The sequence below is a fragment of the Stegostoma tigrinum genome, chromosome 40 (genome assembly GCF_030684315.1).
Source record: "Stegostoma tigrinum isolate sSteTig4 chromosome 40, sSteTig4.hap1, whole genome shotgun sequence".
Lineage (NCBI taxonomy): Eukaryota > Metazoa > Chordata > Chondrichthyes > Orectolobiformes > Stegostomatidae > Stegostoma > Stegostoma tigrinum.
The window spans coordinates 15,837,466-15,862,785 of NC_081393.1; the positions used below are offsets into that span (position 1 = coordinate 15,837,466).

General features: G+C 44.8%; 1 protein-coding gene and 1 long non-coding RNA gene across 3 annotated transcripts in view; one reads left to right on the forward strand and one right to left on the reverse strand.

Moving 5' to 3' along the window:
* Nucleotides 1–22,665, forward strand: part of LOC125448001 (actin filament-associated protein 1-like) — a 57,514-nt gene extending 34,849 nt beyond the window's left edge. For both annotated transcript variants that reach the window (XM_048522862.2, XM_059641179.1), the window contains exons 7-17: nt 1,056–1,235; nt 2,560–2,652; nt 3,097–3,178; nt 6,125–6,336; nt 7,598–7,740; nt 10,582–10,696; nt 11,638–11,755; nt 13,985–14,122; nt 17,654–17,841; nt 19,488–19,598; nt 21,268–22,665. In XM_048522862.2, the coding sequence (XP_048378819.1) occupies nt 1,056–1,235; nt 2,560–2,652; nt 3,097–3,178; nt 6,125–6,336; nt 7,598–7,740; nt 10,582–10,696; nt 11,638–11,755; nt 13,985–14,122; nt 17,654–17,841; nt 19,488–19,598; nt 21,268–21,294 (1,407 nt within the window). In that variant the 3' untranslated portion in view covers nt 21,295–22,665. The remainder of the gene's footprint in view (nt 1–1,055; nt 1,236–2,559; nt 2,653–3,096; nt 3,179–6,124; nt 6,337–7,597; nt 7,741–10,581; nt 10,697–11,637; nt 11,756–13,984; nt 14,123–17,653; nt 17,842–19,487; nt 19,599–21,267) is intronic.
* Nucleotides 1–25,320, reverse strand: part of LOC132206659 (uncharacterized) — an 84,974-nt gene that overhangs the window by 59,101 nt on the left and 553 nt on the right. The window contains exon 2 of the long non-coding RNA XR_009443085.1: nt 19,614–19,706. This is a non-coding gene — a long non-coding RNA (uncharacterized LOC132206659). The remainder of the gene's footprint in view (nt 1–19,613; nt 19,707–25,320) is intronic.

Genomic DNA, 25,320 nt, shown 5'->3' on the forward strand with positions numbered 1-25,320 from the left:
TATATTGCAAGATAGGCATTATAAGAAGTCATTCAAATATGTGATCACCGTTCAGACTGATCACTGAACTGCGTAATGATAAAGATGTCAGGAGTTAGTTCACCACTGTGGCTCTGTCTTGATAGATGTTTGAAATAGTTAATTCTTACAGCTCAAGCCTGCAGTGCTGTCCATTATTCAGCGTACATCCTTATCTTTTTGAGCTTTTCTTCACCAGTGAATGGGATAATTCAACTGAGCCTGATTCTAAATGACAGTATTGTGCAGCGAGGAAAGACTGAGGAGAATAGGATTCATATTGGGGACTACAAAAGAATGAGGTGACTTCACTGAAATATAATAAATTCTTTGAAAGTTTGACAGGATTGATACTGGGGCAGGGGGAACGATTTCCCTGGTTGAAGAGTCTGGAACTAGTTGTCATTGTCTCAGGACAAGGCGTCAGCCATTTTAGATTGAGATGAGGAGAACATTCTTCACTTTGAGGGTTGTGAACCTTTGGGATTCCCCAACCCAGCCAGCTGCAATGTCCATGCATGTCTGTGAGGAGGTGATGGCCGAGTGGTATGATCACCTGACTGTTAACCCAGGGACCCAGATAACGTCCTGGGGACCCAGGTTCAAATCCATCCGCAGCAGGTGATGGAATTTGAATTCAACAGAAAAATCTGGAATTAAGAGTCTAACGATGATCATAAATCCATTGTTGATTATTGGAAAAACCAATCTGGTACATTGTTTGACAAAGACTTCAAAGCCACAGTAATGTTACTGACACTTAACTCCCCCTGGGCAATTAAATGCTGGCCTAACCAGCAATGCCCTCATCCCTAGTTGGAGTTCAAACACTGGGATGGGTAAGAATGCAGGGCAGTATCAGCCATTCATTCTCAGTATAGCCTCAGTGAGGTCTATGTATAGACTGGACTGTGAGACTTATACAATAGCGCTGTGTGTTTGGGTGATGGGGTACAGATACTGACACACTGTGTCCAGGCCAAACCATCTCACCCATATCTGATGTCAATAACCAATCTGTTTCTCCTCTCCTGCAGTGTTATAAGTGTATGAAGGACCAGTACCCCTTGATGGAGCTCAGCCTGCAGGGATCCCATATCACGTACAAATTTAAACGCACTAAGAAGATACAGCATGAGCTTAAGATTACCACAGCGAGTAATGACACTCTGGTGCTTGGCCTGCAGAGTCGTGAGCAGACTGAGGACTGGCGGAAGGTTTGGAGGTGTTAACACCAGAAATTCAACTCAGTGACTAACTTGTACAGTAACCCTCTTTGTAAATGACTTACCACTAGAATGACCTCTGTTATGAGTCACTAACCAGTCTAGGAATTACAGGTATGGCTGATGAACAACTTAAATCTTGTTTGGGGGACTAGCAGGTACATTAATCCTTGTTATGGGCACTAACCCAGTAACAGGATCTATGTTAAAGGGTACAAAGTGGTATAACAATTATGGTTATGGGTACCTTAGTGATACAGTAGCCCTTGTTAAGAATGTTTCTTTGTGACATTAACTCTTTTTACTGGTGGATGAACTCGGGCATTAAAGGAGTTAGGTGGATTCGCTGATAATTACAGGACCCCATGCGACTAACTCTTACTGTATGTCTTGTTGCAAGGAATGAACCGTTACAGTATCCCTTGTTAAGTGGCAGCTTGGCATTAGAGTATTGGCATTACAGTATGAGTGGCACGGTGGCTCAGCGATTAGCATGCTGGCCTCGCTGTGCCAGGAACCCGGGATTGATTCCGCCCTCGGGTGACTGTCTGTGTTGAGTTTGCACCTTCTCCCCGTGTCAGCATGCACTTCCTAATGGTGCTCCAGTTTCCTCCCACAGTCCGAAGAAGGGCAGGTTAGGTGGATTGGCCATGCTAAATTGCCCACAGTATCCTGGGATGTGCAGGTTAGATGGGTTAACCATGGAAAATGCCGGTTTACGGGGGATAGGGTGTCAGTTCCTTCTGGGTGGGATGTTTTTCCGAGGATTGGCATGGACTTGATAGGCCGAACAGCCTGTTTCCATGCTGGTGCAATTCTATCATTCAGAAATCTGTCTGGCTCGTGGCCAAAGCTACAAGCATATGAAATATGGGTTTAGCTCATGAACAAATGGAAGGGATGGAGTTGGTCTGAATGACCTCCAAGTGTTCGCAAAAGAAGGGGAGGAGCATGCATCGCAAGGTGCAGAGGCCAGAATTGGCTAGTTTTGTTTCTCGGTTTTTGTTTTATGGAACTAGCTGCACCCTTCAGCCTCGGGTTAGTGGTCAGGCAGTTGTTGACAACACTCCCATATTCCTCGGTGACCTTGCAGGAAGAGGATGACTGTGGAAGCAGCGAGCTGTGCAAGTGGATCAATGCACGGGTATTTTGGCGGGCAAGGGTTGGGGGTGGGGGGAGCGCAGTGAGACAGAATGGAAGGAACAATGCCCGTGACAAATGCATCAGTCTGAAACAAATCTGGACAGGCCTCGGATGTTGCGTTGCAGGACTTTAACGGTCTTTCCTTATACAGTTCTGACTGCACTGTCTTTAGGTTGTTGAAGAGGTGAGCAGCATGTCTTCCCGAACTTCACCATGGAATTCACCACAGATGCCAGGGACAGAGAGTAAATGTGCCGCAAGCAAAGTGAGTCTGAATATGCTGCTCAATGTTTGTCCCAGAGGCACTGACATTTTGATAGAGACAGGTTGGGCCAAGTGGGCTGATCCTATACTGATAATTCTACGCAATGAGCTAAGGCGGCCAAGCTTGGAAAAGCAAAGTGAGAAAAATCCCACTGCAGGTCAAACCAACACCAAGAGAAATAAGGAGGCCAAGGAAAAGTTCAGGGGTCAGATGGATTCAATTCAAAGAGAAACTCGTAGGCTTGCTGTAAACATGAATACGTGCAAAGTTCGACCCACACCCAAAGTTTGTCAGTATGAAATTAATTTCTCCCTCAGTATTTAAATTCATCTCTTTAGCATGTGACTTGTGGCATCTTTACAGCCTGTCTGGGCCTCTGAACTAATGAGTGCGCTTTGTTCGGGCAGACATATTTTCTGAATAATGTGCCATGCTTTCCTGCAGTCAGCATCGAGAGGCAGTCGAGGCTCAGAGCTGGAGAGACCCCCAGGGGAAATGCCTGACAGCCGAGCCACCCAAGACAAAGGTAAGGCCTCACTCTGCAACCTTCACTCCCTGAGGATTTGTTATTGTCTGTCTAGCCAATCTCTCTGAGAACAAACACTGCATTTTGCACTCCAAGCTGGGCACAGAGTATACCCTCTGTCCTCTAAGTTGGTGGCTCTCAAAGTGTGCCCACCACCCCCCCGAAACTGCATCTGCTCCAAAATGCAAAGCAATGATCTGGAACACCCAAACTGGGGTCTTAGGAGGGCCAGGCCCAAACCCTCGTGCTTGCCGCCCACATGGCATCCATATCAGGCTCCTGTGTGCTAGGCACAAGCATGAGCAGCAGCAGTGTAGTTTTATAAAGACAAAATGCTGGGTTTTTGAAATCATGAGGGCATAGACCCAGTGAATAGCAAAAGTCTTTTCCCAAGGGTAGGGGAAATTGAAAACAGTGATGGGAGAAAGATTTGAAGGGGACTTGAGGGGCAACTTCTTCACACAGAGGATGGTTCATATGTGCAATGAACTGCCAGAGGGAGTGATCAATGCAGGTACAGTTCCAACGTTTGAGAGACATTCGGACAGGTACACAAATTGAAAAAGGTGGAGACGACGGCGGGCCAAATGCTGGCAAACGTGATTAGTTTAGTTTGGGAAACTTGATTGGCATTGACAAGTTGGACCGGAGTGTTTGTTTCCATGCTGTATGAGGCTATGATTCTAACTTGTGATGCTCATGGATTTTGTGAATATAGCTGTAAAGTAAATATTAATGGCAATGATGATTTTATAATGATTCTGATAAATGTGTTCCCTTGCTGCATCGTGCCTATAGGTCTGATATTGGGAACGCGACGACAAACTCTGAAGCTGCTTATCTGAAGTTGAGCTGACCTAGTTTTAAATGAGAGCTTACTGACTTTGGTAGCAGGAACAAAGATGCTGAATATTTGTTAGAGGCAAATGGCGAGAGACTGGGAGGTGTTGCTTTCCCAAGGACTAGGTGTCCTTGTCCTTAAGTGACTGAAAGCCAGTGCAGCAACCAACTCAGAAGACAAACATTATGTTCGCCTTTATCGTCAGGATTTCAGTACAGGAGCAGAAGAGTCTGGTTTTGATTGCTTTAAACACTGCTGAGACTGCACCAGGAGAATGCTGTGCAGTTGTCGTCCCTTTACCTAAGAAGGGATGAACTTGCCACAGAGGGAATGCAACAGCGGTTCATTAGAATGTTCTCTCAGATGGCAGGACTGTCATCAAAGCAGAGATTGAGGAGACTGGGTCAGTATTCTGTGGAAGTTAGAAGAACGAGTGGCAATCTCGCAGATTCTTACAAAAGTCTTCAAGAACAGAGTAGGTGCAGAAATGATGCTTCCTTGACTGTGGAATCTAGAACCAGGGAACTCAATGTCAGAGGAAGAAGGAGGCCAATGAGAGGAGGAGGAATTTCTTCATCGAGTTACAGCACATAAACAGATTCTTGCGTCCAACTCGTCCATGCTGATCAGATATCCTAAACTGATCTAGTCCCAATGGCCAGCATTTGACACATATCCCTGTAAACCATTGTAATTCACATACCCATCCAGATGCCTTTTAAATGCTGTAATTGCACCAGCCTCCACCACTTCTTCTGGCAGCTTATTCCAGACAAGCACCACATTCGGCATGAAAATGTTGTCCTTAGATCCCTTTTAAATCATTCCCCTCTCACCGTAAACCTCTGCTCTATAGTTTCAGATGACCCTGGGAAAAAGACATTGACTATTCACCCCAGTCATGCACCTCATAATTTTATAAACCTCTGTAAGGTCAACATTCAGCTTCCGATCAGCACAGGTAGATAGGCTGGTGAAGAAGGCACATGGGATGCCTGCCTTAATTAGTCAGGGTGTAGAAAATAGAAGCAAGAAAGTCTTTTTACAACCTTATAAAACACTGGTTAGACCACAGATGGAATGGTGTGTACAGTTCTGGTCGCCACATTATCAGAAGGACGCGATTGCACTGGACAGGGTGCAGAGGAGATTCACCAAAATGTTGGTTGGCATGGAAAGTTTCAGTTAAGAGGAGAGGCTGGAATGGCTGGAACACAGGAAGGATCTGATTGAGGTAGACAATATTAAGAGAGGCGCTGTCAGAATAGATCATGAGAAACTTTTTCCTTGGCAGACGTATCTAAAAACCAGAGGAATTAAGTTTAAGGTGAGGAGTAAGTGGTTTACAGGAGAACTGAGGAAAAGATTTTTCACCCAGAGGGTGGTGGAAATGTGGAATAAGAGGGTGGTACAGGCAGGGATTCTCCCAATATTGAAGGAGCATCTGGATGAGCACTCAAAATGCCAGGGCATAGTAGGCAATGGGGCCAAAGGAGGTAAATGGGATTATTGTGGAGTTTGGTGTTTATTAGTTGGCATTGACAGGGTGGGCCAAAGGGCCTGTTTCTGGGCTGTACAAATCTCTGACTCAGATAGATTTCTGAAATTTCGGGGAGTTGAGGACTATGAGGAGATGGGGCCTAAACAACTATGATCTTGTTGAATGGTGGGATTGTCTTGAGGGGCTGAATGGTTGTGCTCCTATTTCTGATTTCCTTATGTCAGTCTTTTTATTTATCAACACAAGTGATCCACATAAGCCACTGAGTTATTAACAGTCACAAGTCTCTCATTCTGCTTTGAGCTACACAATGCATGATGTCGTGACATTGAGAGCAAACAGGTTCAGGAAATCGCCGAAAAGAGAATCAGCTTTTGTTCATGGATCTTTGGTGAGCTTCTAGACTGATATCATTAGTTTCTGCATTCCCTTTTTGAATCCATGACTTCTAGTTTGATGTATCTGAAACATTATTGCAAACTGGAGGATCTGGGTTTCTAAAGTAGTTCTGTGCTGGAGGACAAGGAAACTACAGATAAGGGGAAGGGGACAGTAATCAGGAAACATGACTCTACACTGATGGCACTCCGTCTGATCTGCCCAGGTTACCTGAAGGTGCTTGTGAACAGCCACTGGCAGACTTTGCGGTGTCACGTCGAGAACCAAGTGCTGCTGATGTATAAAGATGTCGGCGGAGCTGGGAAGCTGCACTACTCTGTGGACCTGCAGGGCTGTGAAGTCAGAACGCAGGCTGACTCGACCCACAAGTACAGGCTGATTGTCTCACAACAGCACAAGGATCTGGCAGTGCTACAGGTAAGACACTCCTAGTTTTGAATGGCTTCTTGGGTTCAGTTTCAGTGATGTGTGGAGCTATCTTCACCTATTAGCCCAATTGCCATACAAGCTGCAGGACTGGTCACTGTATAGCAATTGACCACAGGCAGAGAGACCAGACTTCAGTATGTCTACCATTCACTTTCATCCCCCCCTTACTGGCAGTCCTTCAATAGCCAAACACAGTGGTGTTGCTGAAGAACATCTGAAATAGAAGCAGCAGTAGACCATCCGGCCCGTCATATCTGCTCCACCATTTAATAAGATCATGGCTGATGTTTTTGTGGACTCAGCTTCACTTACCCACACGCCCATCATAACCCTTAATTTGTATACTGTTCAAACTCTGGCTGCGCATTAAAAGCATTCAGCGAGGTAGCCCAACGGCTTCACTGGGAATTCCACTGGTTCACAGCCCTTTCTGGTGAAGGAGCTCCTTCTTAGCACAATCCTAAATCTGCTTCCCGCTTATTTTGAGGCAATATCCCCTAGTTCTAGTTTGACCCACCAGCGGAAACAACCTCTCTGCTTCCACCTTATCTATCCCCTTCATAATTTTATATGTTTTCTAAGATTCCCTCTCATTCTTCTAAATTCCAATGAGTGTAGTCCCAGTCTCTCCCCATAAGTCAACCCTCTCAGTTCTGGAATCAACCCCGACTGCACTCCCTCCAGTGTCAGTACATCCTTTCTCAAGTAAGGAGACCAAAACTGAGCACAGTACTGGAGATGTGGCCTCACCAGCACCCTGTACAGCCGCAGCATCACCTCCCTGTTTTTAAACTCCATCCCTCTAGCAATGGAGGGCAATATTCCATTTGTCTTCTTAATTACCTGCTGCACTTGAAAATAAACTGTTTGTGATTCATGCACAAGGACACCCAGGTCCCTCATCATGCTGCAACTTTTCACCATATAAACAATAGCTCGTTTTGCTGTTATTCCAACCAAAATGGATGACCTTACAGTTACCAACATTGTTCTACATCTGCCAGGCCCTTGCCCACTCACTTAACGTATCTATATCCCTCTGCAGACTTTCAGTGTCCTCTGCACACGTTGCTCTACCCCTTACCTTAGTGTCATCTGCTCACTTTGACACACTATCCCCAACTCTGAATCATCCATGTCAATTGCAAACAAATTTGCAAAGTTACTGTATTGGACAAGATGCAAGACTGTTTTAACTGGACAGACTATTGGATTGGATGGTGAAGCTCAATTCAGTGTCTTCTCACAGACCAGCTCGCCCGTGGACAGGGATCGATGGCTCAGCCTCCTGCAGACAGGATGTGGAACGGACACAGAATCAGCTCACCTGTACGAAGACACTGTCCTGCCAAGTGCAACAGATGCAGTTCCAAGAGATGGAAACCAAGTTAGGTCAGAGACCCTTCTCTAGTTTCCACGTAGATTGCTGCTCATTCTTTGTACCAATTATATGCATTCTCCCTCCAAATTTCCAGGTCATGTTTTTCGCCCATTGCCTTGTTCCTCCTGCCTGATACTTGCAGTTTAACATGGGGGACAAGAAATCTGTCCCTCTAACTACAGATCACCCTAGTATCCCTGTACTTTGACATTTGCTCAGCCCTAGATCGGTATTTGCAGTCTCCAATTAATTGTGGACTGGGTGGAGAGATTGGACATACAAGCTTTGAACCAATGAAACATGAAAAATACACAGTCACTAGTTGATAAGTTCTCTGCTTTATTCGTGGAGTAACTAACATTCCAAATTCAGGTCAACACAAAGGCTTGGTCAGCAGGGTAGCTGAAAGTATCACATTACTAGATTAAGTGACTGGACAGAACTGTGGCAAGTGGATTTCAAGCGATCTACTTTGGATTAAAAATGAATAAAACAGGATACAGTATGAAATGGTGAGAAGTCAGAAACAGCAGAAGTTCAAAGTGACTTAACAGTCCGGGTAGATGCATTGGTAAAGTATCATGGCAGATTCAGTAAAGCATCTAAAAAGTAAATGGGATATTGACCATGGCTATCTTGAGATCCAAAATGTATACAGGAATGAACTGATGTCCATTTCAAGCCCACCGACTCCCACAGCTACCTAGAATACACCTCCTCCCACCCACCCTCCTGCAAAAATTCCATCCCCTATTCCCAATTCCTCCGCCTCCGCCGCATCTGCTTCCACGATAAGACATTCCACTCCCGCACATCCCAGATGTCCAAGTTCTTCAAGGACCACAACTTTCCCCCCACAGCGATCGAGAACGCCCTTGACCGTGTCTCCCGTATTTCCCGCAACACATCCCTCACACCCCGCCCCCGCCACAACCGCCCTAAGAGGATCCCCCTCGTTCTCACACACCACCCCACCAACCTCCGGATACAACCCATCATCCTCCGACACTTCCGCCACTTACAATCCGACCCCACCACCCAAGACATTTTTCCATCCCCACCCCTGTCTGCTTTCCGGAGAGACTACTCTCTCCGTGACTCCCTTGTTTGCTCCACACTGCCCTCCAACCCCACTACACCCGGCACCTTCCCCTGCAACCGCAGGAAATGCTACACTTGCCCCCACACCTCCTCCCTCACCCCTATCCCAGGCCCCAAGATGACATTCCACATTAAGCAGAGGTTCACCTGCACATGTGCCAATGTGGTATCCTGCATCCACTGTACCCGGTGTGGCTCCCTCTACATTGGGGAAACCAAGCGGAGGCTTGGAGACTGCTTTGCAGAACACCTCCGCTCAGTTCGCAACAAACAACTGCACCTCCCAGTCGCAAACCATTTCCACTCCCCCTCCCATTCTTTAGATGACATGTCCATCATGGGCCTCCTGCACTGCCACGGTGATGCCACCCGAAGGTTGCAGGAACAGTAACTCATATTCCGCCTGGGAACCCTGCAGCCTAATGGTATCAATGTGGACTTCACCAGTTTCAAAATCTCCCCTTCCCCAACTGCATCCCTAAACCAGCCCAGTTCGTCCCCTCCCCCCACTGCACCACACAACCAGCCCAGCTCTTCCCCCCCACCCACTGCATCCCAAAACCAGTCCAACCTGTCTCTGCCTCCCTAACTTGCTCTTCCTCTCACCCATCCCTTCCTCCCACCCCAAGCCGCACCCCCATCTACCTACTAACCTCATCCCACCTCCTTGACCTGTCCGTCTTCCCTGGACTGACCTATACCCTCCCTACCTCCCCACCTATACTCTCTCCACCTATCTTCTTTACTCTCCATCTTTGGTCCGCCTCCCCCTCTCTCCCTATTTATTCCAGTGCCCTCTCCGATGAAGGGTCCAGGCCCGAAACGTCAGCTTTTGTGCTCCTGAGATGCTGCTTGGCCTGCTGTGTTCATCCAGCCTCACATTTTATTATCTTGGATTCTCCAGCATCTGCAGTTCCCATTATCTCTGTATACAGGAGGGTATGAGTGAAACAGCTATGCTGGTGAAGCACACTTTTGAGCAGTTCTGGGCACCACACTTTAGGCAGAATAGATTAGAAATTAAGAGAGTTAAGATTTACCAGAATGATAGCTGGACTTCAAGAGTTCAAAGGTGAGGAGGGATTTAACAATTGGAATCTGTAATCCCCTTGAATTTTGAAGAGTAAAGGGGATTCCAATGGACAGGATAGACAGAGAGAAAAACCATTTCTGCAGGTTTCAAATCTAGGACCAGAGGTCTAAAACTATTTTTTAAGTTAGACTGCCAAGACTGAAGGTTGGATACAATTGAACACAAGATATGATGAAAAATTGCAACTCTCTTCTGCAATCAGCAGTCAATGACAGATAATTACTCTTTTTAATTCAGGGATCGGTAAATGTTTGTTATCCATAGGAATAAAGTAAAAGATGGGTACATGGAATAAATTCATCGATGGGCCTTGACCCCATTGAAAGGCAGACCAGATTCAAGGGGCTGTATGGGTTACTCCCTTCAGAATATAAACATTCAGTCCTGAATTTCGGAACTTGGTATCAAAGAGTTCTTGGGATCCAAAAATGAGTGATTACATCTCTCGTTTCTGGGCACAAGAATCCAGGTCTGAGTGATTGAAGGGGTTTAATGCCCTCTTGGGTGTTAGAATTAAACATCCCCCAGTCTCCTTACTAAGATCAGAGTCTGCAACACCATCTCGCTGGTAAGACTGAGTGTAACTGAAGTGTGCTGGGATGGCGAGGTGATGTATAGAATGGTCTTTGGTTCAATGTGATATTTCAATTGTTTTCAGTGGTTTGCTCCAGCGTCGAATCACCACTCCCAACACATACATGGATGATCCATTTGGCCAAGTATCCAGTCAGAATGCCCAACAGGAGGGAGGCTCAAGGGCCACACAACAGACGGTAGGTCTGAAAACAAGGAAATGAGTTCTTCACATGTGAGAGGTGCTGATATTGGGCCTTCTGTGGAGATGCAGAAGGGTGGGGTGAGTGTTGCCAGATTAATAATCTAAAGAAAGCAATCAGGGCCATTTGAACTCAATCTTTTTAACAAATTTCGATGCTGGTCTCAGGACAAATGGCCACGATGCTGTTGAATTGTCATTTAAAACCCAAATGTTCCTTTAAGCGAAGAAATATTTTGGGCTGACCCAGAGAAGTCAGTCCCCCACTAGCATGACTGAATTTTAAAAGGTTCTTTGAAAGGACCTAATAATCCATTCAGTTGCATCAGTTATGGGTCTGTGGATTGCCAATGAATCTCCTTTTGCAAGAATTAATTGTTGAAAAGGAATTTTCTTTTTACGTTTTTCCCTCCAAACAATGGCAGAGATGGGAACACACTTGGTAATCACAGACATGACGAGACACTTTCTACACAGCTCAGTGGAGCACCTGAGTCTTTTCCCTTTTGTAGTACCTTTGTGCCCACTGGCATCTTCATCTTCTTCCTGAACATTCCTAACACCTAATCCATCACGGTGAAGAAGGAGCCATTATGTGGTCGAACAGAAACAGCGATAGAGACAGTAGGTTGGTGCAGTTGCATTCACACAAGATAACAGAACTCTATAATACTCCCTGGCACAGAGTTCCAATTTGGCCAATTTAAGGGATTGAATTTTGATATGAAATTCTGCTTCCCAAATCCACTACTCTGAATCAGTCCCGGTCTGTCGTTCTCTGATTTGAGATGAACTCAGGTAAGATTAAACCAGGTCTTGCTTTCCTTGATGGATAATGAATACCACTTTACAAAGAGCTATATTGCCAGGTCTGGTCCTTGGTAAACAGCAGGAGGTCAGAAACAAGTGTCATTCTTCACATTTGTTTGTTTCCTGCAGAGGGTCAATATGCCAAGCCATGACGTGGCAAACAGAGAATGCACAACATTTCAAGAGAGGGAACATCACAGCAGTGCAAACAACAATAACACAGCAAGATACAACACCCTGCCAAGTGGTAAGTGTCAGCTGAGCATTCTATTTAGCTCCTTCCTTCACCTGTCCTGTCTCAGTGGCACTGTCCCATGTCCTGCTGATGTTGATCTAAAAATGGTCAATAGAGTAGTCATTAAGTTCCACATGTCGGCAGTTGGATGGTAATGCTGTGGTAATGTTATCAAACTGGCAATGCAGTGGCCTGGACTAAAGCACCATAAGTTCAAATCACACCAGACAGCTGGAGAAGTTTAAATTCAATTAATGAATTTAAATAAAATGATCATCCATTAGTAAAACAGAGGTCACCAAACCAGGCAGGAAGGGTGTGTGATAAGCTGATCTTCTGTGATGAAATCTGCTCTTGAAAAGTTTTAACCCAAGTAACCAGTGTCTTGAGACTGAGGGCCTGACAGCATTACTGTTGAATACATTCAGGAAAAAGACTTTTAGCTTTCATGCTCAGAAAATGTCAGCTAATGAACTCACTTGTGCCCTTCTTTATGAGAACTTTTAATATGAGTTGATGCAAGGACAAGAACATGTACCTGGGGTGGAGGGCTTGCTAACTGATTATTCTAATTACTCTCAAAGTTTTAACATAAATTGTAAATAAGGTTGGATTTCTTTGATAAATTTTTTTTCTATTATTGTCTATTTTTATGTATTTCTTTTACGAACAAGCAATGTACCAAAACTGAATTTCCACATGGAATTTTCTGCATCGACAATAAAACGGAAGCAAAGTGAGACTTCAAATTGTTGTAAAAACCCATCTGATTCATTAATGTCCTGCAGACCCAAGATGATCTCGTCTACACGTGACTCCAAATCCACAGCAACGTGGTTGCTAATGAATTGCAATCTGAAATGACCTCGGAAAGCACCCTGTTAAAAGAGTCATAGATTCATACAGCATGGAAACAGACCGTTCTATTCAACTTGCCCACGCTGACCCAACATCCCAATCTGACCTAGTTCCATTTGTCCGCATTTGACCTACATCCCTCTAGGCCCTCCTTTTGTATACCAATCCAGATTCTTTTTAAAATTGTGTAATTAAATCAGCCTCCACCATTTCCTCTGACACCTCGCTACATACACACACCACCGTGTGCATGAAAAAATTACCCCTCAGGTGCCTTTTAAATCTTTCCCCTCTCCCCTTAAACTTATATCCTCTAGTTTTGGACGCCGCCACCCTCAGAAAAAGACCTTGGCTATTCACTCCATCCATGCTCCTCATGATTTTAGAAACCTCTATAAGGTTGCCCCTCAGTGTCCGACATTGCAGGAAAAAGTGCCCCAGCCTATTCAGTCTTTCTCTGTAGCTCAAATCCTCCAGTCCTGGCAAACAGCCTTGTACATCTATTCTGCATACTGTCAATTTTGACAACATCCTTGCTACAGAAGGTGAATCAACTATTAGATGAAAATTCACCATGGGCGTAAATATGCCATGTGACTGAAGCAGATCACAGAAGCAGCTCACCAAAATCTTCTCCAGGCTCATTAGTAATAGGCAACAATTGCTGGTCTTGTCAGCAACGCTCACATTCTATCAATGAACAAAGCTGGGACTGGACTGAATTGCAGGCACCAAGCCAGAAGCAGCAACGCATCTGTGTGGTGCTTTGATGAGTATTGTTGATTGGGATTTCTTTTGTGAACTCATGGGACAGGGCTATTGCTGGCTGGGCCAGTGTTTATTAGTTGCTCTTGAGAAGGTGGTGGTGAGCTGGCTTCTCAAACCACTGCAGTCAACGTAGTAGACGCTCAATGTTGATAGGGAGAGAAATCCAGGATTTTGACCCAGTGACCATGAAGGAACAATGGTATATTTTCATATGTTGTTTGGAGAGAATCCTGAGGTTCCCATGTATCTTCTGCCCTTGTCATTCTGGACGGAAGGCCATGGGTTTGAAAGATGCTGTGGTAGGATCATTGGCAAATTTCTGCATTGCATTTTATAGATAGTAGGCACTGATGTTCAGTGGATGCTTCTGCATCACAGTTACTGTGGGCCCATGAAATGAGGAAATAGGCGCCAGTAGAAGTTTTCATCACAAGGTTTCATTGCTGTACAATGCCGAAACTTTCAACTTCCCACTTGTCTAAACGAGATGAATGTGCAGATTGAACACACACATTGCTTGGATTTAATCAGTCTGAAAGGGATGATTGAGAAGTGAGACAGCAAGAGGCACTGCTAGATGAAGCACTTGTAATTCCCATGTTGTTTCCCTCACAGCATTTCCTGAAACCAGCTTTTTAAAATCCTGGAGTGACTTTGAAATCAAAACATGTGGAGCTGAAAAGGAGCCTGTTAGAAATCAAGCAACGCAGACCGACAAGAAAGATTTCAAAGAGGCAATGGACTCCCTGTCTGGTAAGCAATGGCCACAATATCTGATTGAAGGGCTTGTGTGAATTGTTACTATGTTGACTAAATCTGTATGCCACATTTAGTGATGGAGATGGTAAACAGAATAAACTAAATACACAAGCCATGTTCAAAGCGAGTACAGGTTAGAGAAAGCGGTGAAACCATATGCAGTTCTGCTCACCACATCACAGGAAGGATGGGATTGAGAAGGGTCAGAGAAGATTTACCAGGATGCTGCTTGGACTGGTGGGCCCGGCTATGCACAAACGTTGGATAGGCTAGCATGGCTTTCCGTGCAGGAACGAACTTTGGGAGGGAACGTGATTGAAATGTACAAGATTATGAGGGATACAGATAGGATGGTTAGAAAACAACGTTTTTCCAGGGGTAGAGGGGTAATAGGAACTGCAGATACTGGAGAATCCGAGATAACAAGGTGTAGAGCTGGATGAACACAGCAGGCTGCTCCAGTGATGCTGCTTGGCCTGCTGTGTCCGTCCAGCTCTACACCTTGTTATCTCTTTTTCCAGGAGTAGACAGGTCGATAGCCAGGGGCACAGATTAAATGGTAAGAGAGATCAGAAAGACAATATTTGTCACTCAGAGTGGTTGCAGTCTGGAACTCATTGCCAGAAAGGGCAGTTCAGTCAGAAACTCTCTTAACATTTAAGCAGTATTTACATATTCAATTGCATTGCCATATCCTCCCTGCCATATATTCCCAGGAGCGGAAAATGGTATCCGTGTATTTCCATCTTTGTTGACTAGTGTGGAATCAAATGGGGTGAATGGCCTCTCCTTGTGCTGGAACTGTCTATGATTAAATCGCTCGTGGTAATTTCCTAATTGTTTTAGATCTCATTGGGAGCCTCGTATCCCAGCAGCAACAAGAACAATCTGCATTTTTATAGCACTTTTAATGTGGTAAAGCACCCCAAGTTGTTACTTTGGAGCCACATCAAGAAACATATACGAGTCAATTAGCAAATGCACGGTCAAACAGGTAGGTTTCCAGGCACATTTTCATGGAGGAAGGAGTGGAGGAAAGGTTTGAAGAGGGAAGTCTGGAGAATAGAGGGTAGTTGTTGAAAGCACAGACTTCATTGCAGAGCAATTAAAATCAGGGATATGGCAAGAAGCAAGGACTCAAGGGAGCGTAGAGATTGTGGAAGGTTTTGTGGGGCTTGAGGAAGTGATGGAGATAGGGAGATTTGACAGCATAGAACATAGAACATAGAACAGTACAGCACAGGCCCTTCAGCCCACGATATTGTGCCGACCATTGATCCTCATGTATGCACCCTCAAATTTCTGTGACCATATGCATGTCCAGCAGTCTCTTAAATGTCCCCAATGACTTTGTTTCCACAACTGCTGCTGGCAACGCATTCCATGCTCTCACAACTCTCTGTGTAAAGAACCCGCCTCTGACATCCCCTCTATACTTTCCTCCAACCAGCTTAAAACTATGACCCCTCGTGTTAGCCATTTCTGCCTTGGGAAATAGTCTCTGGCTATCAACTCTATCTATGCCTTTCATTATCTTGTATACCTCAATTAGGTACCCTCTCCTCCTCCTTTTCTCCAATGAAAAAAGTCCGAGCTCACTCAACCTCTCTTCATAAGATAAGCCCTCCAGTCCAGTCAGCATCCTGGTAAACCTCCTCTGAACCCTCTCCAAAGCATCCAAATCTTTCCTATAATAGGGCGACCAGACTTGGACGCAGTATTCCAAGTGAGGTCTAACCAAAGTTTTATAGAGCTGCAACAAGATCTCACGACTCTTGAACTCAATCCCCCTGCTAATGAAAGCCAAAACACCATATGCTTTCTTAACAACCCTGTCCACTTGGGTGGCCATTTTAAGGGATCTATGTATCTGCACACCAAGATCCCTCTGTTTATCCACACTGCCAAGAATGCTATCCTCAATCCTGTACTCAGCTTTCAAATTCGACCTTCCAAAATGCATCACCTTGCATTTATCCAGGTTGAACTCCATCTGCCACCTCTCAGCCCATCTCTGCATCCTGTCAATCGCGCTGCAGCCTACAACAGCCCTCTATACGGTCAACGACACCTCCAACCTTCGTGTCGTCTGCAAACTTGCTGACCCATCCTTCAATCCCCTCATCCAAGTCATTAATAAAAATTACAAACAGTAGAGGCCCAAGGACAGAGCCCTGTGGAACACCACTCACCACTGACTTCCAGGCAGAATATTTTCCTTCTACCACTCGCTGTCTTCTGTTGGCCAGCCAATTCTGTATCCAGACAGCTAAGTTCCCCTGTATCCCATTCTTCCTGACCTTCTGAATGAGCCTACCATGGGGAACCTTATCAAATGCCTTGCTGAAGTCCATATACACCACATCCACAGCTCGACCCTCGTCAACTTTTCTAGTCACATCCTCAAAGAACTCGATAAGGTTTGAGAGGCATGACCTGCCCATCACAAAGCCGTGTTGACTGCATTTAATCAAGCCATGCTCTTCCAGATGGTCATAAATCCTATCCCTCAGAATCCTTTCTAACACCTCGCAGACGACAAGAGTGGGATTTTACGAAATGAGCCGTTGCTTAACCAGAAGCCAATGTAAGTTAGTCCTGGCCTTGCCAATGATGCCCACATCTCACAAAAGGATACATTTTAAAAAAGACAAGGGTGACAGGTGAATGAGACTCAGTGAGAATTTGGATACAAGCAACAGAGTTTTGAGTGTTCTCAAATTCACGGAAGACAAGAACTGAGAAGCTGGCTGGGAGTGTGTTAGAATAGTCAAAGGTAGAGGAGATGAAGGCAGGGATGAGGGTTCAGAAAGTGAGGTCAGGTGGAGGCGAAATTGGCTGATGCCACCAAGATAAAAATAGGGTGGTCTTAGTGATGATAAGGATGAGACGTCTGACTCATTTTGGGATTAGGTACAACATCAAAGACCGAGAATGGTCTCAGCTCAATTTCCAGGCAAGGAAATGAAGTTGGTGGCTAAGATGCATAGTGTGGCAGAGATAATAGCTTCAGTCTTCCTGAGACTTAGTTGCAAAAAGTGTCTTCCAGTCCAGTTTGAGATGTCAGATGAGCAGCCTGAGACAGCAAATGATTGGAGTGAGAGGGGCAGAGTAAGTGCATGCGTGTGTGCATGTGTGTGCACAAACCAACTCTGTTTTCAGATTAAGTCAGTGAAGGTCATCACTGCAGATGACAGAAATAGGTCCCTGACCTGTACTGCCCTCACTGACAATGTTATGCCCTAGTACGCCCTGTGTTTGCTTTAAGCTCTCCAGTGCTTTGTGAAGTGGCTCCCCCAGCTTTTAGCCCAGAGGATATTTTATGTCTTGTTATTTGCTTCTGACCTCCATCACACTGGGGCCCATTTTTTAAAATGAGTTAATCCATTTTGTGTTTGCCTGTTTCTGTTCACGTCTTACAGGGTGAGGGAGCTTGTTAATATTGTGTGTGCGTGTGTGAGTGCACGCACATGTGTGTGTGTGTGCCTGTCTGTAACCCCATGCTGTGTTTGTTTTTGGCTGCAGAGAAAAAAGCCCTGCCAAGGTTGGAAGAGAAGATCCGTCGCCTTGAGCAGGCTGTGTACAGAGCGAAAGAGAGGGTGAAGTCGGGCTCTGAACTTAACCTGCTCTCCCTGAGCAAGACCTTCAAACGGGCATCCTGTGGGCAATCTCTGGCTCTGTTTTCCTCACACACAGAAGCAGCGGGTCCTGAGGTCTGAACAAGTTGTTAGAGGGTGTGACAGGGGCTTTCACTGCTTTGAATGTTGCACACTCTGCTGATAGCTGAATGAAAAGACTTGCACTTGTATAGCACCTGCAACAACTTCAGAGCCAATCCCAACTGCTTTATAGCCACTGATGGTGCTTTCAAAGTGTAGCCACTGCTCTGATGGAATGAAATGCCATTTTGTGCACAGAAAATCCCCACAAACAGCAATGAAATGAATGATTAGGGGTTTGTAGAAAGACATATTTCAGCCAGGATAGTGGGGATGAATCCCCAACTCTTAAAATAGTGCTACTCAATCTTTCACATCCACCTGAGAGCGCAGACTGATTTAATAGCCCATCCATAACACCTGGAATAGACAGATTATGAGGGAAGGTTAGACAAGCTATGAGTTCAGAAGAGTAAGAGGCAATTTTATTTAAACAGAAAATCCTAAAGGGTCTGGAGTGGATTGAGAGAGGATGTTTTCTTTTAAGGGGAAACCAGATCACTGTTTAAAAATCAGGATCTGGCATTACAAACAGGAAAGAAGTGAATTTCTTTTCTTTCAGAGGGTTGTGAGTCTTTGAAGCTCTTGGCCAAAAACACAGTTAAAGCAGAAACCTTGAATATTTTTAAAGCAGAAATAGAGGGATTCTTGCTAAGCAAATGACCAAAGGTTCAACAGGTGACAGTGGAAGGGTGGAGTTGAGGTTACAATCAGATCAGCCAGGAACTTATTGAATGGGGGAGCAGGCTTGTAGCACCGAATGGCCGACTGCAGACTCAAATTTTCCACATTCCAAAGCCAAACCTCGCAAGGTATTTCCTCAGCACTGCATTAGGAATATCAGCCTGAATTAAGGGATCAGATCTCTCAAGTGGGACTTGAACTCTCAATTCAGTGCCAATATTTTCATGGCACTTGACGGCTGGGATTATGGATGGCCTGGTTAGGCAGTCAGGTCAGTGACAACACGAGGATGGTCTCACTGCTGTAAACTGTCTCAGGCCTCGAGCTGTCAAACATGACAGCCTGAGCAGCGGTCTGTACAGACAGCAGGGTGGGTCGGTTGGAATTCCGAAATGTCTCTCCTTGGGTCTCGAATGCATGACCTTACTTTGCCTTGTGCTGTTCGATCAGTCAAGACATTGACTTCACACCTACACAATGCTCTGTGACTTTTAAACAGAAGCAGTTATCTATTGGGGGTTTGAAGCACTGCTGTTTTACAAATCTCACAGCACTTTACTCATTTCTGACCCGATCTCAGTACAAAACTCCACAAAATTCTCAATCTCAGTGTATAGAATATATCAATCTTTTCCCATCTAGTCAGATGCAGACTCTACACGCATAGCTCTCAGTTCAAATCCAAACTCCACCGCTTTAAACAAGAGCTGGAGTCTGAAAAAGTAAGCTTATTGAAGCACATAAAACAGGCAGCCTTTCTCCACAAACAAATTTAGTTTTCGCATTTCTTTCCTGATATTGATTTATAGCTGCCATTTTTACTTGACCCAGGCCAGACTCAATCAGATTTGACGGGATGCCATCATTTTGGTCTCTATGATCAGTCTCACAAAGCTGCTACCCATCTGCTTCGACTTGCTATCAAAATCAGTGATTATGTCTAATTCAATTAACAGGGTCCGATAGTGAGCCCGATCTTAAGACGCACAGCCTCAGCCAAAAGCGCTCTGAGAAGGACGCCATCCATCACCGTGGTTGAAAAGGGCAGGGTCCTTCAGAAAACAAAGGTTTGTATCACCCACCTCTTTGACAATTTCTTTGTGAATTGATCTGTGACTCAGAGATCCTCTGGGGAAGAACAGGAGAATGCTGGATATCTGCAGGTCAGGCAGCATCTGTGGAAAGAGAAAAGGAGTTTGCCTTTCGGGTCGGGGCACTTTTGGTCAGCACCGTGACAGTTCAGAGATTTTGACCACACGCTCCATTCTATCATCTTTCTGCTGATTTATGATATAAAAGAATATCAAACTTCTGAGTCAGTAACATTTTAATTTACAGAAGATGAGACTCTTGCATCCCACAGCAGGGTCAGCTGTGACTCAGTGGTTAGCACTGTTGCTTATGAAGTCATGGTCTAAAGTCCCACTGTGATGACTTGAGTGCAAAATCCAGACATAACACTAACACAGTACTGAGGGAGTGCTGCAGTGTTGGGGTGTTGTCTTTCAATTGGGACATTAAACTGATTTCACCCTTTTGGGTGTGTAAGACACCCAAAGGAAGTGTTGAAGTGCGTGCAGCTGTATAGCAGATTGGTTAGGTTGCTTTTGGAATATTGCTTACAGTTCTGGTCTACCTACTACAGGAATGATGTTGTCAAACTTGAAAGGGTTCAGTAAAGAATTACAAGGATATTGCTAGGGTTGGAGGGTTTGAGCTATTGAAAGAGGCTGAACAGTTTGGGGCTATTTTCCCTGGACTGTAGGAGGCTGAGGGGTGACCCAATAGAGGTTTATAAAATTACGAGGGGCATGGATAGGATGAATAGCCAAAATCTTTTCCCTGGGGCAGGGGAATCCAAAGCTAGAGGGGCATAGGTTTAAAGTAAGAGGGGAAAGATTTAAAAGCAACCCAAGGGCCAACTTTTTCCACATAGAGGGTGATGTGTGTATGGAATGAGCTGCCAGAGGAAACAGTGGAAGCTGGTACAATTACAACATTTAAAAGGCATCTCGATGGGTAATCAACAGGAAAGGTTTAGAGAAGTATGGGCCAGATGTTGGTAGATGGGACTAGATTAATTTAGGATATCTGGTTGACATGGTTGAGTTTCACTGAAGAGTTTGTCTCCATGCTGTACAGCTCTATGTCTCTAAAGCGTGGGATCTCTCCATGGTGTCCTTGACCAACTCCAGCTAACTTCACAAAACGGCTATTTGCCCATTGCTTTTTGTCACATCTTTGCTGCTGAGACCTACACTAGAACTACAACTACAACTAGGGGGCGCAAGCTCAAAATAAGGGGGTAGCAGTTTTAGGACTGAATTGAGGAAGAGCATTTTCACCTAAAGGATTGTGAATCTGTGGAATTCCCTGCCCAGTGAAGCAGTTGAGGTTACCTCTTTGAACGTTTTTAAGGCAAAGATAGATAGCTTTTTAAACAGTGAAGGAATTAAGGGCTATGGTAAGCAGGCAGGTAAGTGGAGTTGAGTGCACAATGGGCCACGTGGCCTCCTCGTACTCCTCTTCCTTATGCTCTGTCAATTCTGAAAGTCTCTTGCATTGGAAACCACTGTCCTTCAGCTGGGATGTTTAGTTCAGGATAAATACAACATGTGGATTAGGCCCCAGGGTCATTATTTCAGTGATACTTCATCTCAATCAAGACAGCAAAGGCACATATGTCCCCAGTACAGTGTGCCCCTTCACTGACGTGGTGCTCTTCTTCTGTTACAGGAATGGGAAATGAAGTCTTCAGTCTAAGCATACATTAGCAAAATCGTATTTCTGCAAAGAACTGTTGTTGTGTGAACATGCCCAGTTTGGGGAAACTCGGCACTGTAAATATTGGAGTCAGCATGTGGATCATGCAAAAGAAAACAAAATACTGGATTCACTTTTGGCCTCTGACGCTGAAAAGGAAAATAGCTCCAGTCAGGACCCTGGTTTCCATAAGAGTCTGCAAACTGTACCAAGGGTGACTTTGTCATAAGATGCACAAAAATGCCACAATCAGACTGTAATCTCACTGGAGAAATGGACTCCAAAAACCTACATTATCATCACTTTGATTCCAGAGTGTCTGTCTACTTTTAATGCAAGCTGATCTTATAAATACAAAATGACGGCATGTTTACTTTGGAAATGAGGGCATTTTAACCAAGTTTGTCCCCCATTCCTAATTATATTTTGGTCCAACCTCCATTCCCTCCCCACTCCATGACAGGCCATTCTGCAACCCAGCAGCAATAAAACCATAGCAACTAATTGTAAAAGTCACCAACCCTCTGGTCAACTTTCACCTTCTGGAGGTGTCCTTCATACAATGCAATACAAAACTTTTAAAGATTCTGATGCAAAGTGTTGACTGCAATGAGCATAAACATGCTGTTCAAACTTGCCCATCCTTTGCCAAGTACTTCATCACTAAATCTCTGTCTGTCTGGAGTTAAAAGAATCAAGGCTGAGATTCCCCACAAAGGGAAAGCTGGTGATGGCCTGACCTCAGTATATCAGGCAAACACTTCTAAGGATTCTGTATAATAATTCACGTAACTGGCAGACAGTACACAATTGTGTCTTTGAGATATCAATCTGCAAATTGGGGCTGAGGAATCTCATTATAGCCACATCAGCAGTAGAGATGTTTACAGTCAGCCTTATGGACTGGGCACAAGGGATGGCAGATTCAAGCCTGGCTTACCACTGCTGAATGCCAATGAGTGACCAAATCTGAGGAAAGGTGCAGGTACCAGATGACTTCAGGGTTGGTGATACTGCAGCCTGAATAATCGATTGATATTGGCTGATTTGACTACTTTATCTACATAGGAGACTGGGATGACAGTTCAATACATTTCATTGTCCAAGGTACACTTCAGAACGAGTAAAGAAACTGGTTTCACCAATAACTAAAACATGTATTTATCATATCGGAGCAAAATTGCAGTTTGAATTTCACTGAACAGCACCAACACTCACATGAAATTATCAAAATTGTACATCAGATTCTTGTCTATGTATTACATTTGTTTATAAAATTGTACATGGTACAATTTTTTTCTGCAATGATTTTTACCTTGTGGTGACCGGAGATAAGTATGCCTTCATTAGGTGAAAGCACCAGTGATTTCAGATAGCCTGGGCTTGCAGTCCATCCTTCAGTACTTAGTACTGGGGGGGGGGGGGGGAGAGAGAGAGAGAGAGAGAGAGAGACATGGCATGGTCAGACTCAGTACCAAGGGTACAGCACACTGAGTTCCAGGAGGGTGCTACACTGTCCAAGGGAACGACGTGCTGTCAGAGGCTCAGTCTTCAGGGAATGCTACACTGTCACATTCGACTTTAGTAAACCAAATTCCCTGTTCACTATTGTTTGCAGTTCATGAGAACTCACTGAGCACAAACAGGCTGCCATGTTTCACACGCTGCACCAGCACCCAGCCTTCAAGATGTCCCACAAACCGGCCTGAAGTACTTTCAGGCATTCCAAGGTCATGAAAGGTCCTATATCAATGCAAATGTATTTTTCTCAGTCAATAAAACAATTTACCTCACTTAAGATTTAGTCCAATAAATAGCAGATAAATACAGGCAAGGATATCCCAGGACTTTATGATTACATTAATTAGCACCAATCTAAAAGAATGATAGTCCTCCAAGCAGCACAGGCTAAGGATTGACTGTCCAGGGGAATGTATTCTCCAGCAAACGCATGAGCATTGCAGAGTTCCACTGTCTTGATTCACATCTATTGCCTATGCCAGTGCGGTATTTAGACATAGCCATAGAACATTTCAGCACAGTACAGGCCCTTCGGCCCTCGATGTCGGCCGACCTTTCATACCAATCTGAAGCCCATCTAACCTACACTATTCCATGTACGTCCATATGCTTATCCAATGACGACGTAAATGTACCTAAAGTTGGCGAATCTACTACTGTTGCAGGCAAAGCGTTCCATTCCCTTACTACTCTGAGTAAAGAAACTACCTCTGACATCTGTCCTATATCTTTCACCCCTCAGTTTAAAGCTATGCCCCCTCGTGCTCGCCGTCACCATCCTAGGGAAAAGGCTCACCCTATCCACCCTGTCTAACCCTCTGATTATTTTATATGTCTCAATTAAGTCACCTCTCAACCTTCTTCTCTCTAACAAAAACAGCCTCAAGTCCCTCAGCCTTTCCTCGTAAGACCTTCCCTCCATACCAGGCAACATCCTAGGAAATCTCCTCTGCACCCTTTCCAAAGCTTCCACATCCTTCTTATAATGCGGTGACCAGAACTGTACACAATACTCCAAGTGCGGCCGCACCAGAGCTTTGTACAGCTTCACCATAACCTCTTGGTTCCGGAACTCGATCCCTCTATTAATAAAAGCTAAAACACTGTACATGGACACAGATCTCTCTGCTCATCTACACTACCAAGAATCTTACCATTAGCCCAGTACTTTGCCTTCCGGTTACTCCTACCAAAGTGCATCACCTCACACTTGTCCGCATTAAACTCCATTTGCCACCTATCCGCCCAGCTTTGCAGCTTATGTATGTCTCTCTGCAACCTACAGCATCCTTTGTCACTATCCACAACTCCACCGACCTTAGTGTCGTCTGCAAATTTACTAACCCATCCTTCTACGCCCTCGTCCAGGTCATTTATAAAAATGACAAACAGCAGTGGACCCAACACTGACCCTTGCGGTACACCACTAGTAACTGGTCTCCAGGATGAACATTTCCCATCAACTACCACCCTCTGTCTTCTTTCAGCAAGCCAATTTCCGATCCAAACTGCTATATCTCCCACAATCCCATTCCTCCGCATTTTGTACAACAGCCTACTGTGGGGAACCTTATCGAAAGCCTTGCTGAAATCCATATACACCACATCAACCAGTTGACTCTCATCTACCTGTTTGGTCACCTTCTCAAAGAACTCAATAAGGTTTGTGAGGCACCACCTACCCTTCACTAAACCGTGCTGACTATCCCTAATCAATTTATTCTTTTCTAGATGATTATAAATCCTATCTCTTATAACCTTTTCCAACAACTGAGGTAAGGCTCACTGGTCTATAATTACCAGGGCTGTCTCTACTCCCCTTCTTGAACAGGGGAACCACATTTGCTATCCTCCAGTCATCTGGCACTATTCCTGTAGACAATGATGAGTTAAAGATCAATGCCAAAGGCTCGGCAATCTCTTCCCTGGCTTCGCAGAGGATCCTAGGATAAATCCCATCCGGCCCAGGGGACTTATCTATCTTCACACTCTGTAGGATTTCTAATATCTCTTCCTTGCGAACCTCAATCCCGCCTAGTCTAGTAGCCTGTATCTCAGTATTCTCCTTGACAACACTGTCGTTTTCTAGAGTGAATACTGTCGAAAAATATTCATTTAGTGCTTCCCCTAACTCATCTGACTCCACACACAACTTACCACTACTATCCTTGATTGGCCCTAATCTTGTCTACTCCTGGGGAGGTGGGAGAGAGAGGGGGCAGAACAAAACTCGTCCACTGCATTTCCACAAGCAAAATGCAGCATCATTTGTAAACTATCACTTTATCAACTAGAAAGCGAAATACTGCGAATGTTGAAAATAAGAATAGAAAAAGGCCGCAAAATCTCAGCGGGTTATGTGCCATCCGCGGAGAGAGAAAACCTGGGGAGTTGTGTCATCAAACCTCCGGGAACTCGCGCGACGAGAGATGGGGGCCGTAATTCACTCACGAACTTTTCCTTAACTTTTCCTTGCATTCCAGTAACTTTCATGAACTAAAATCC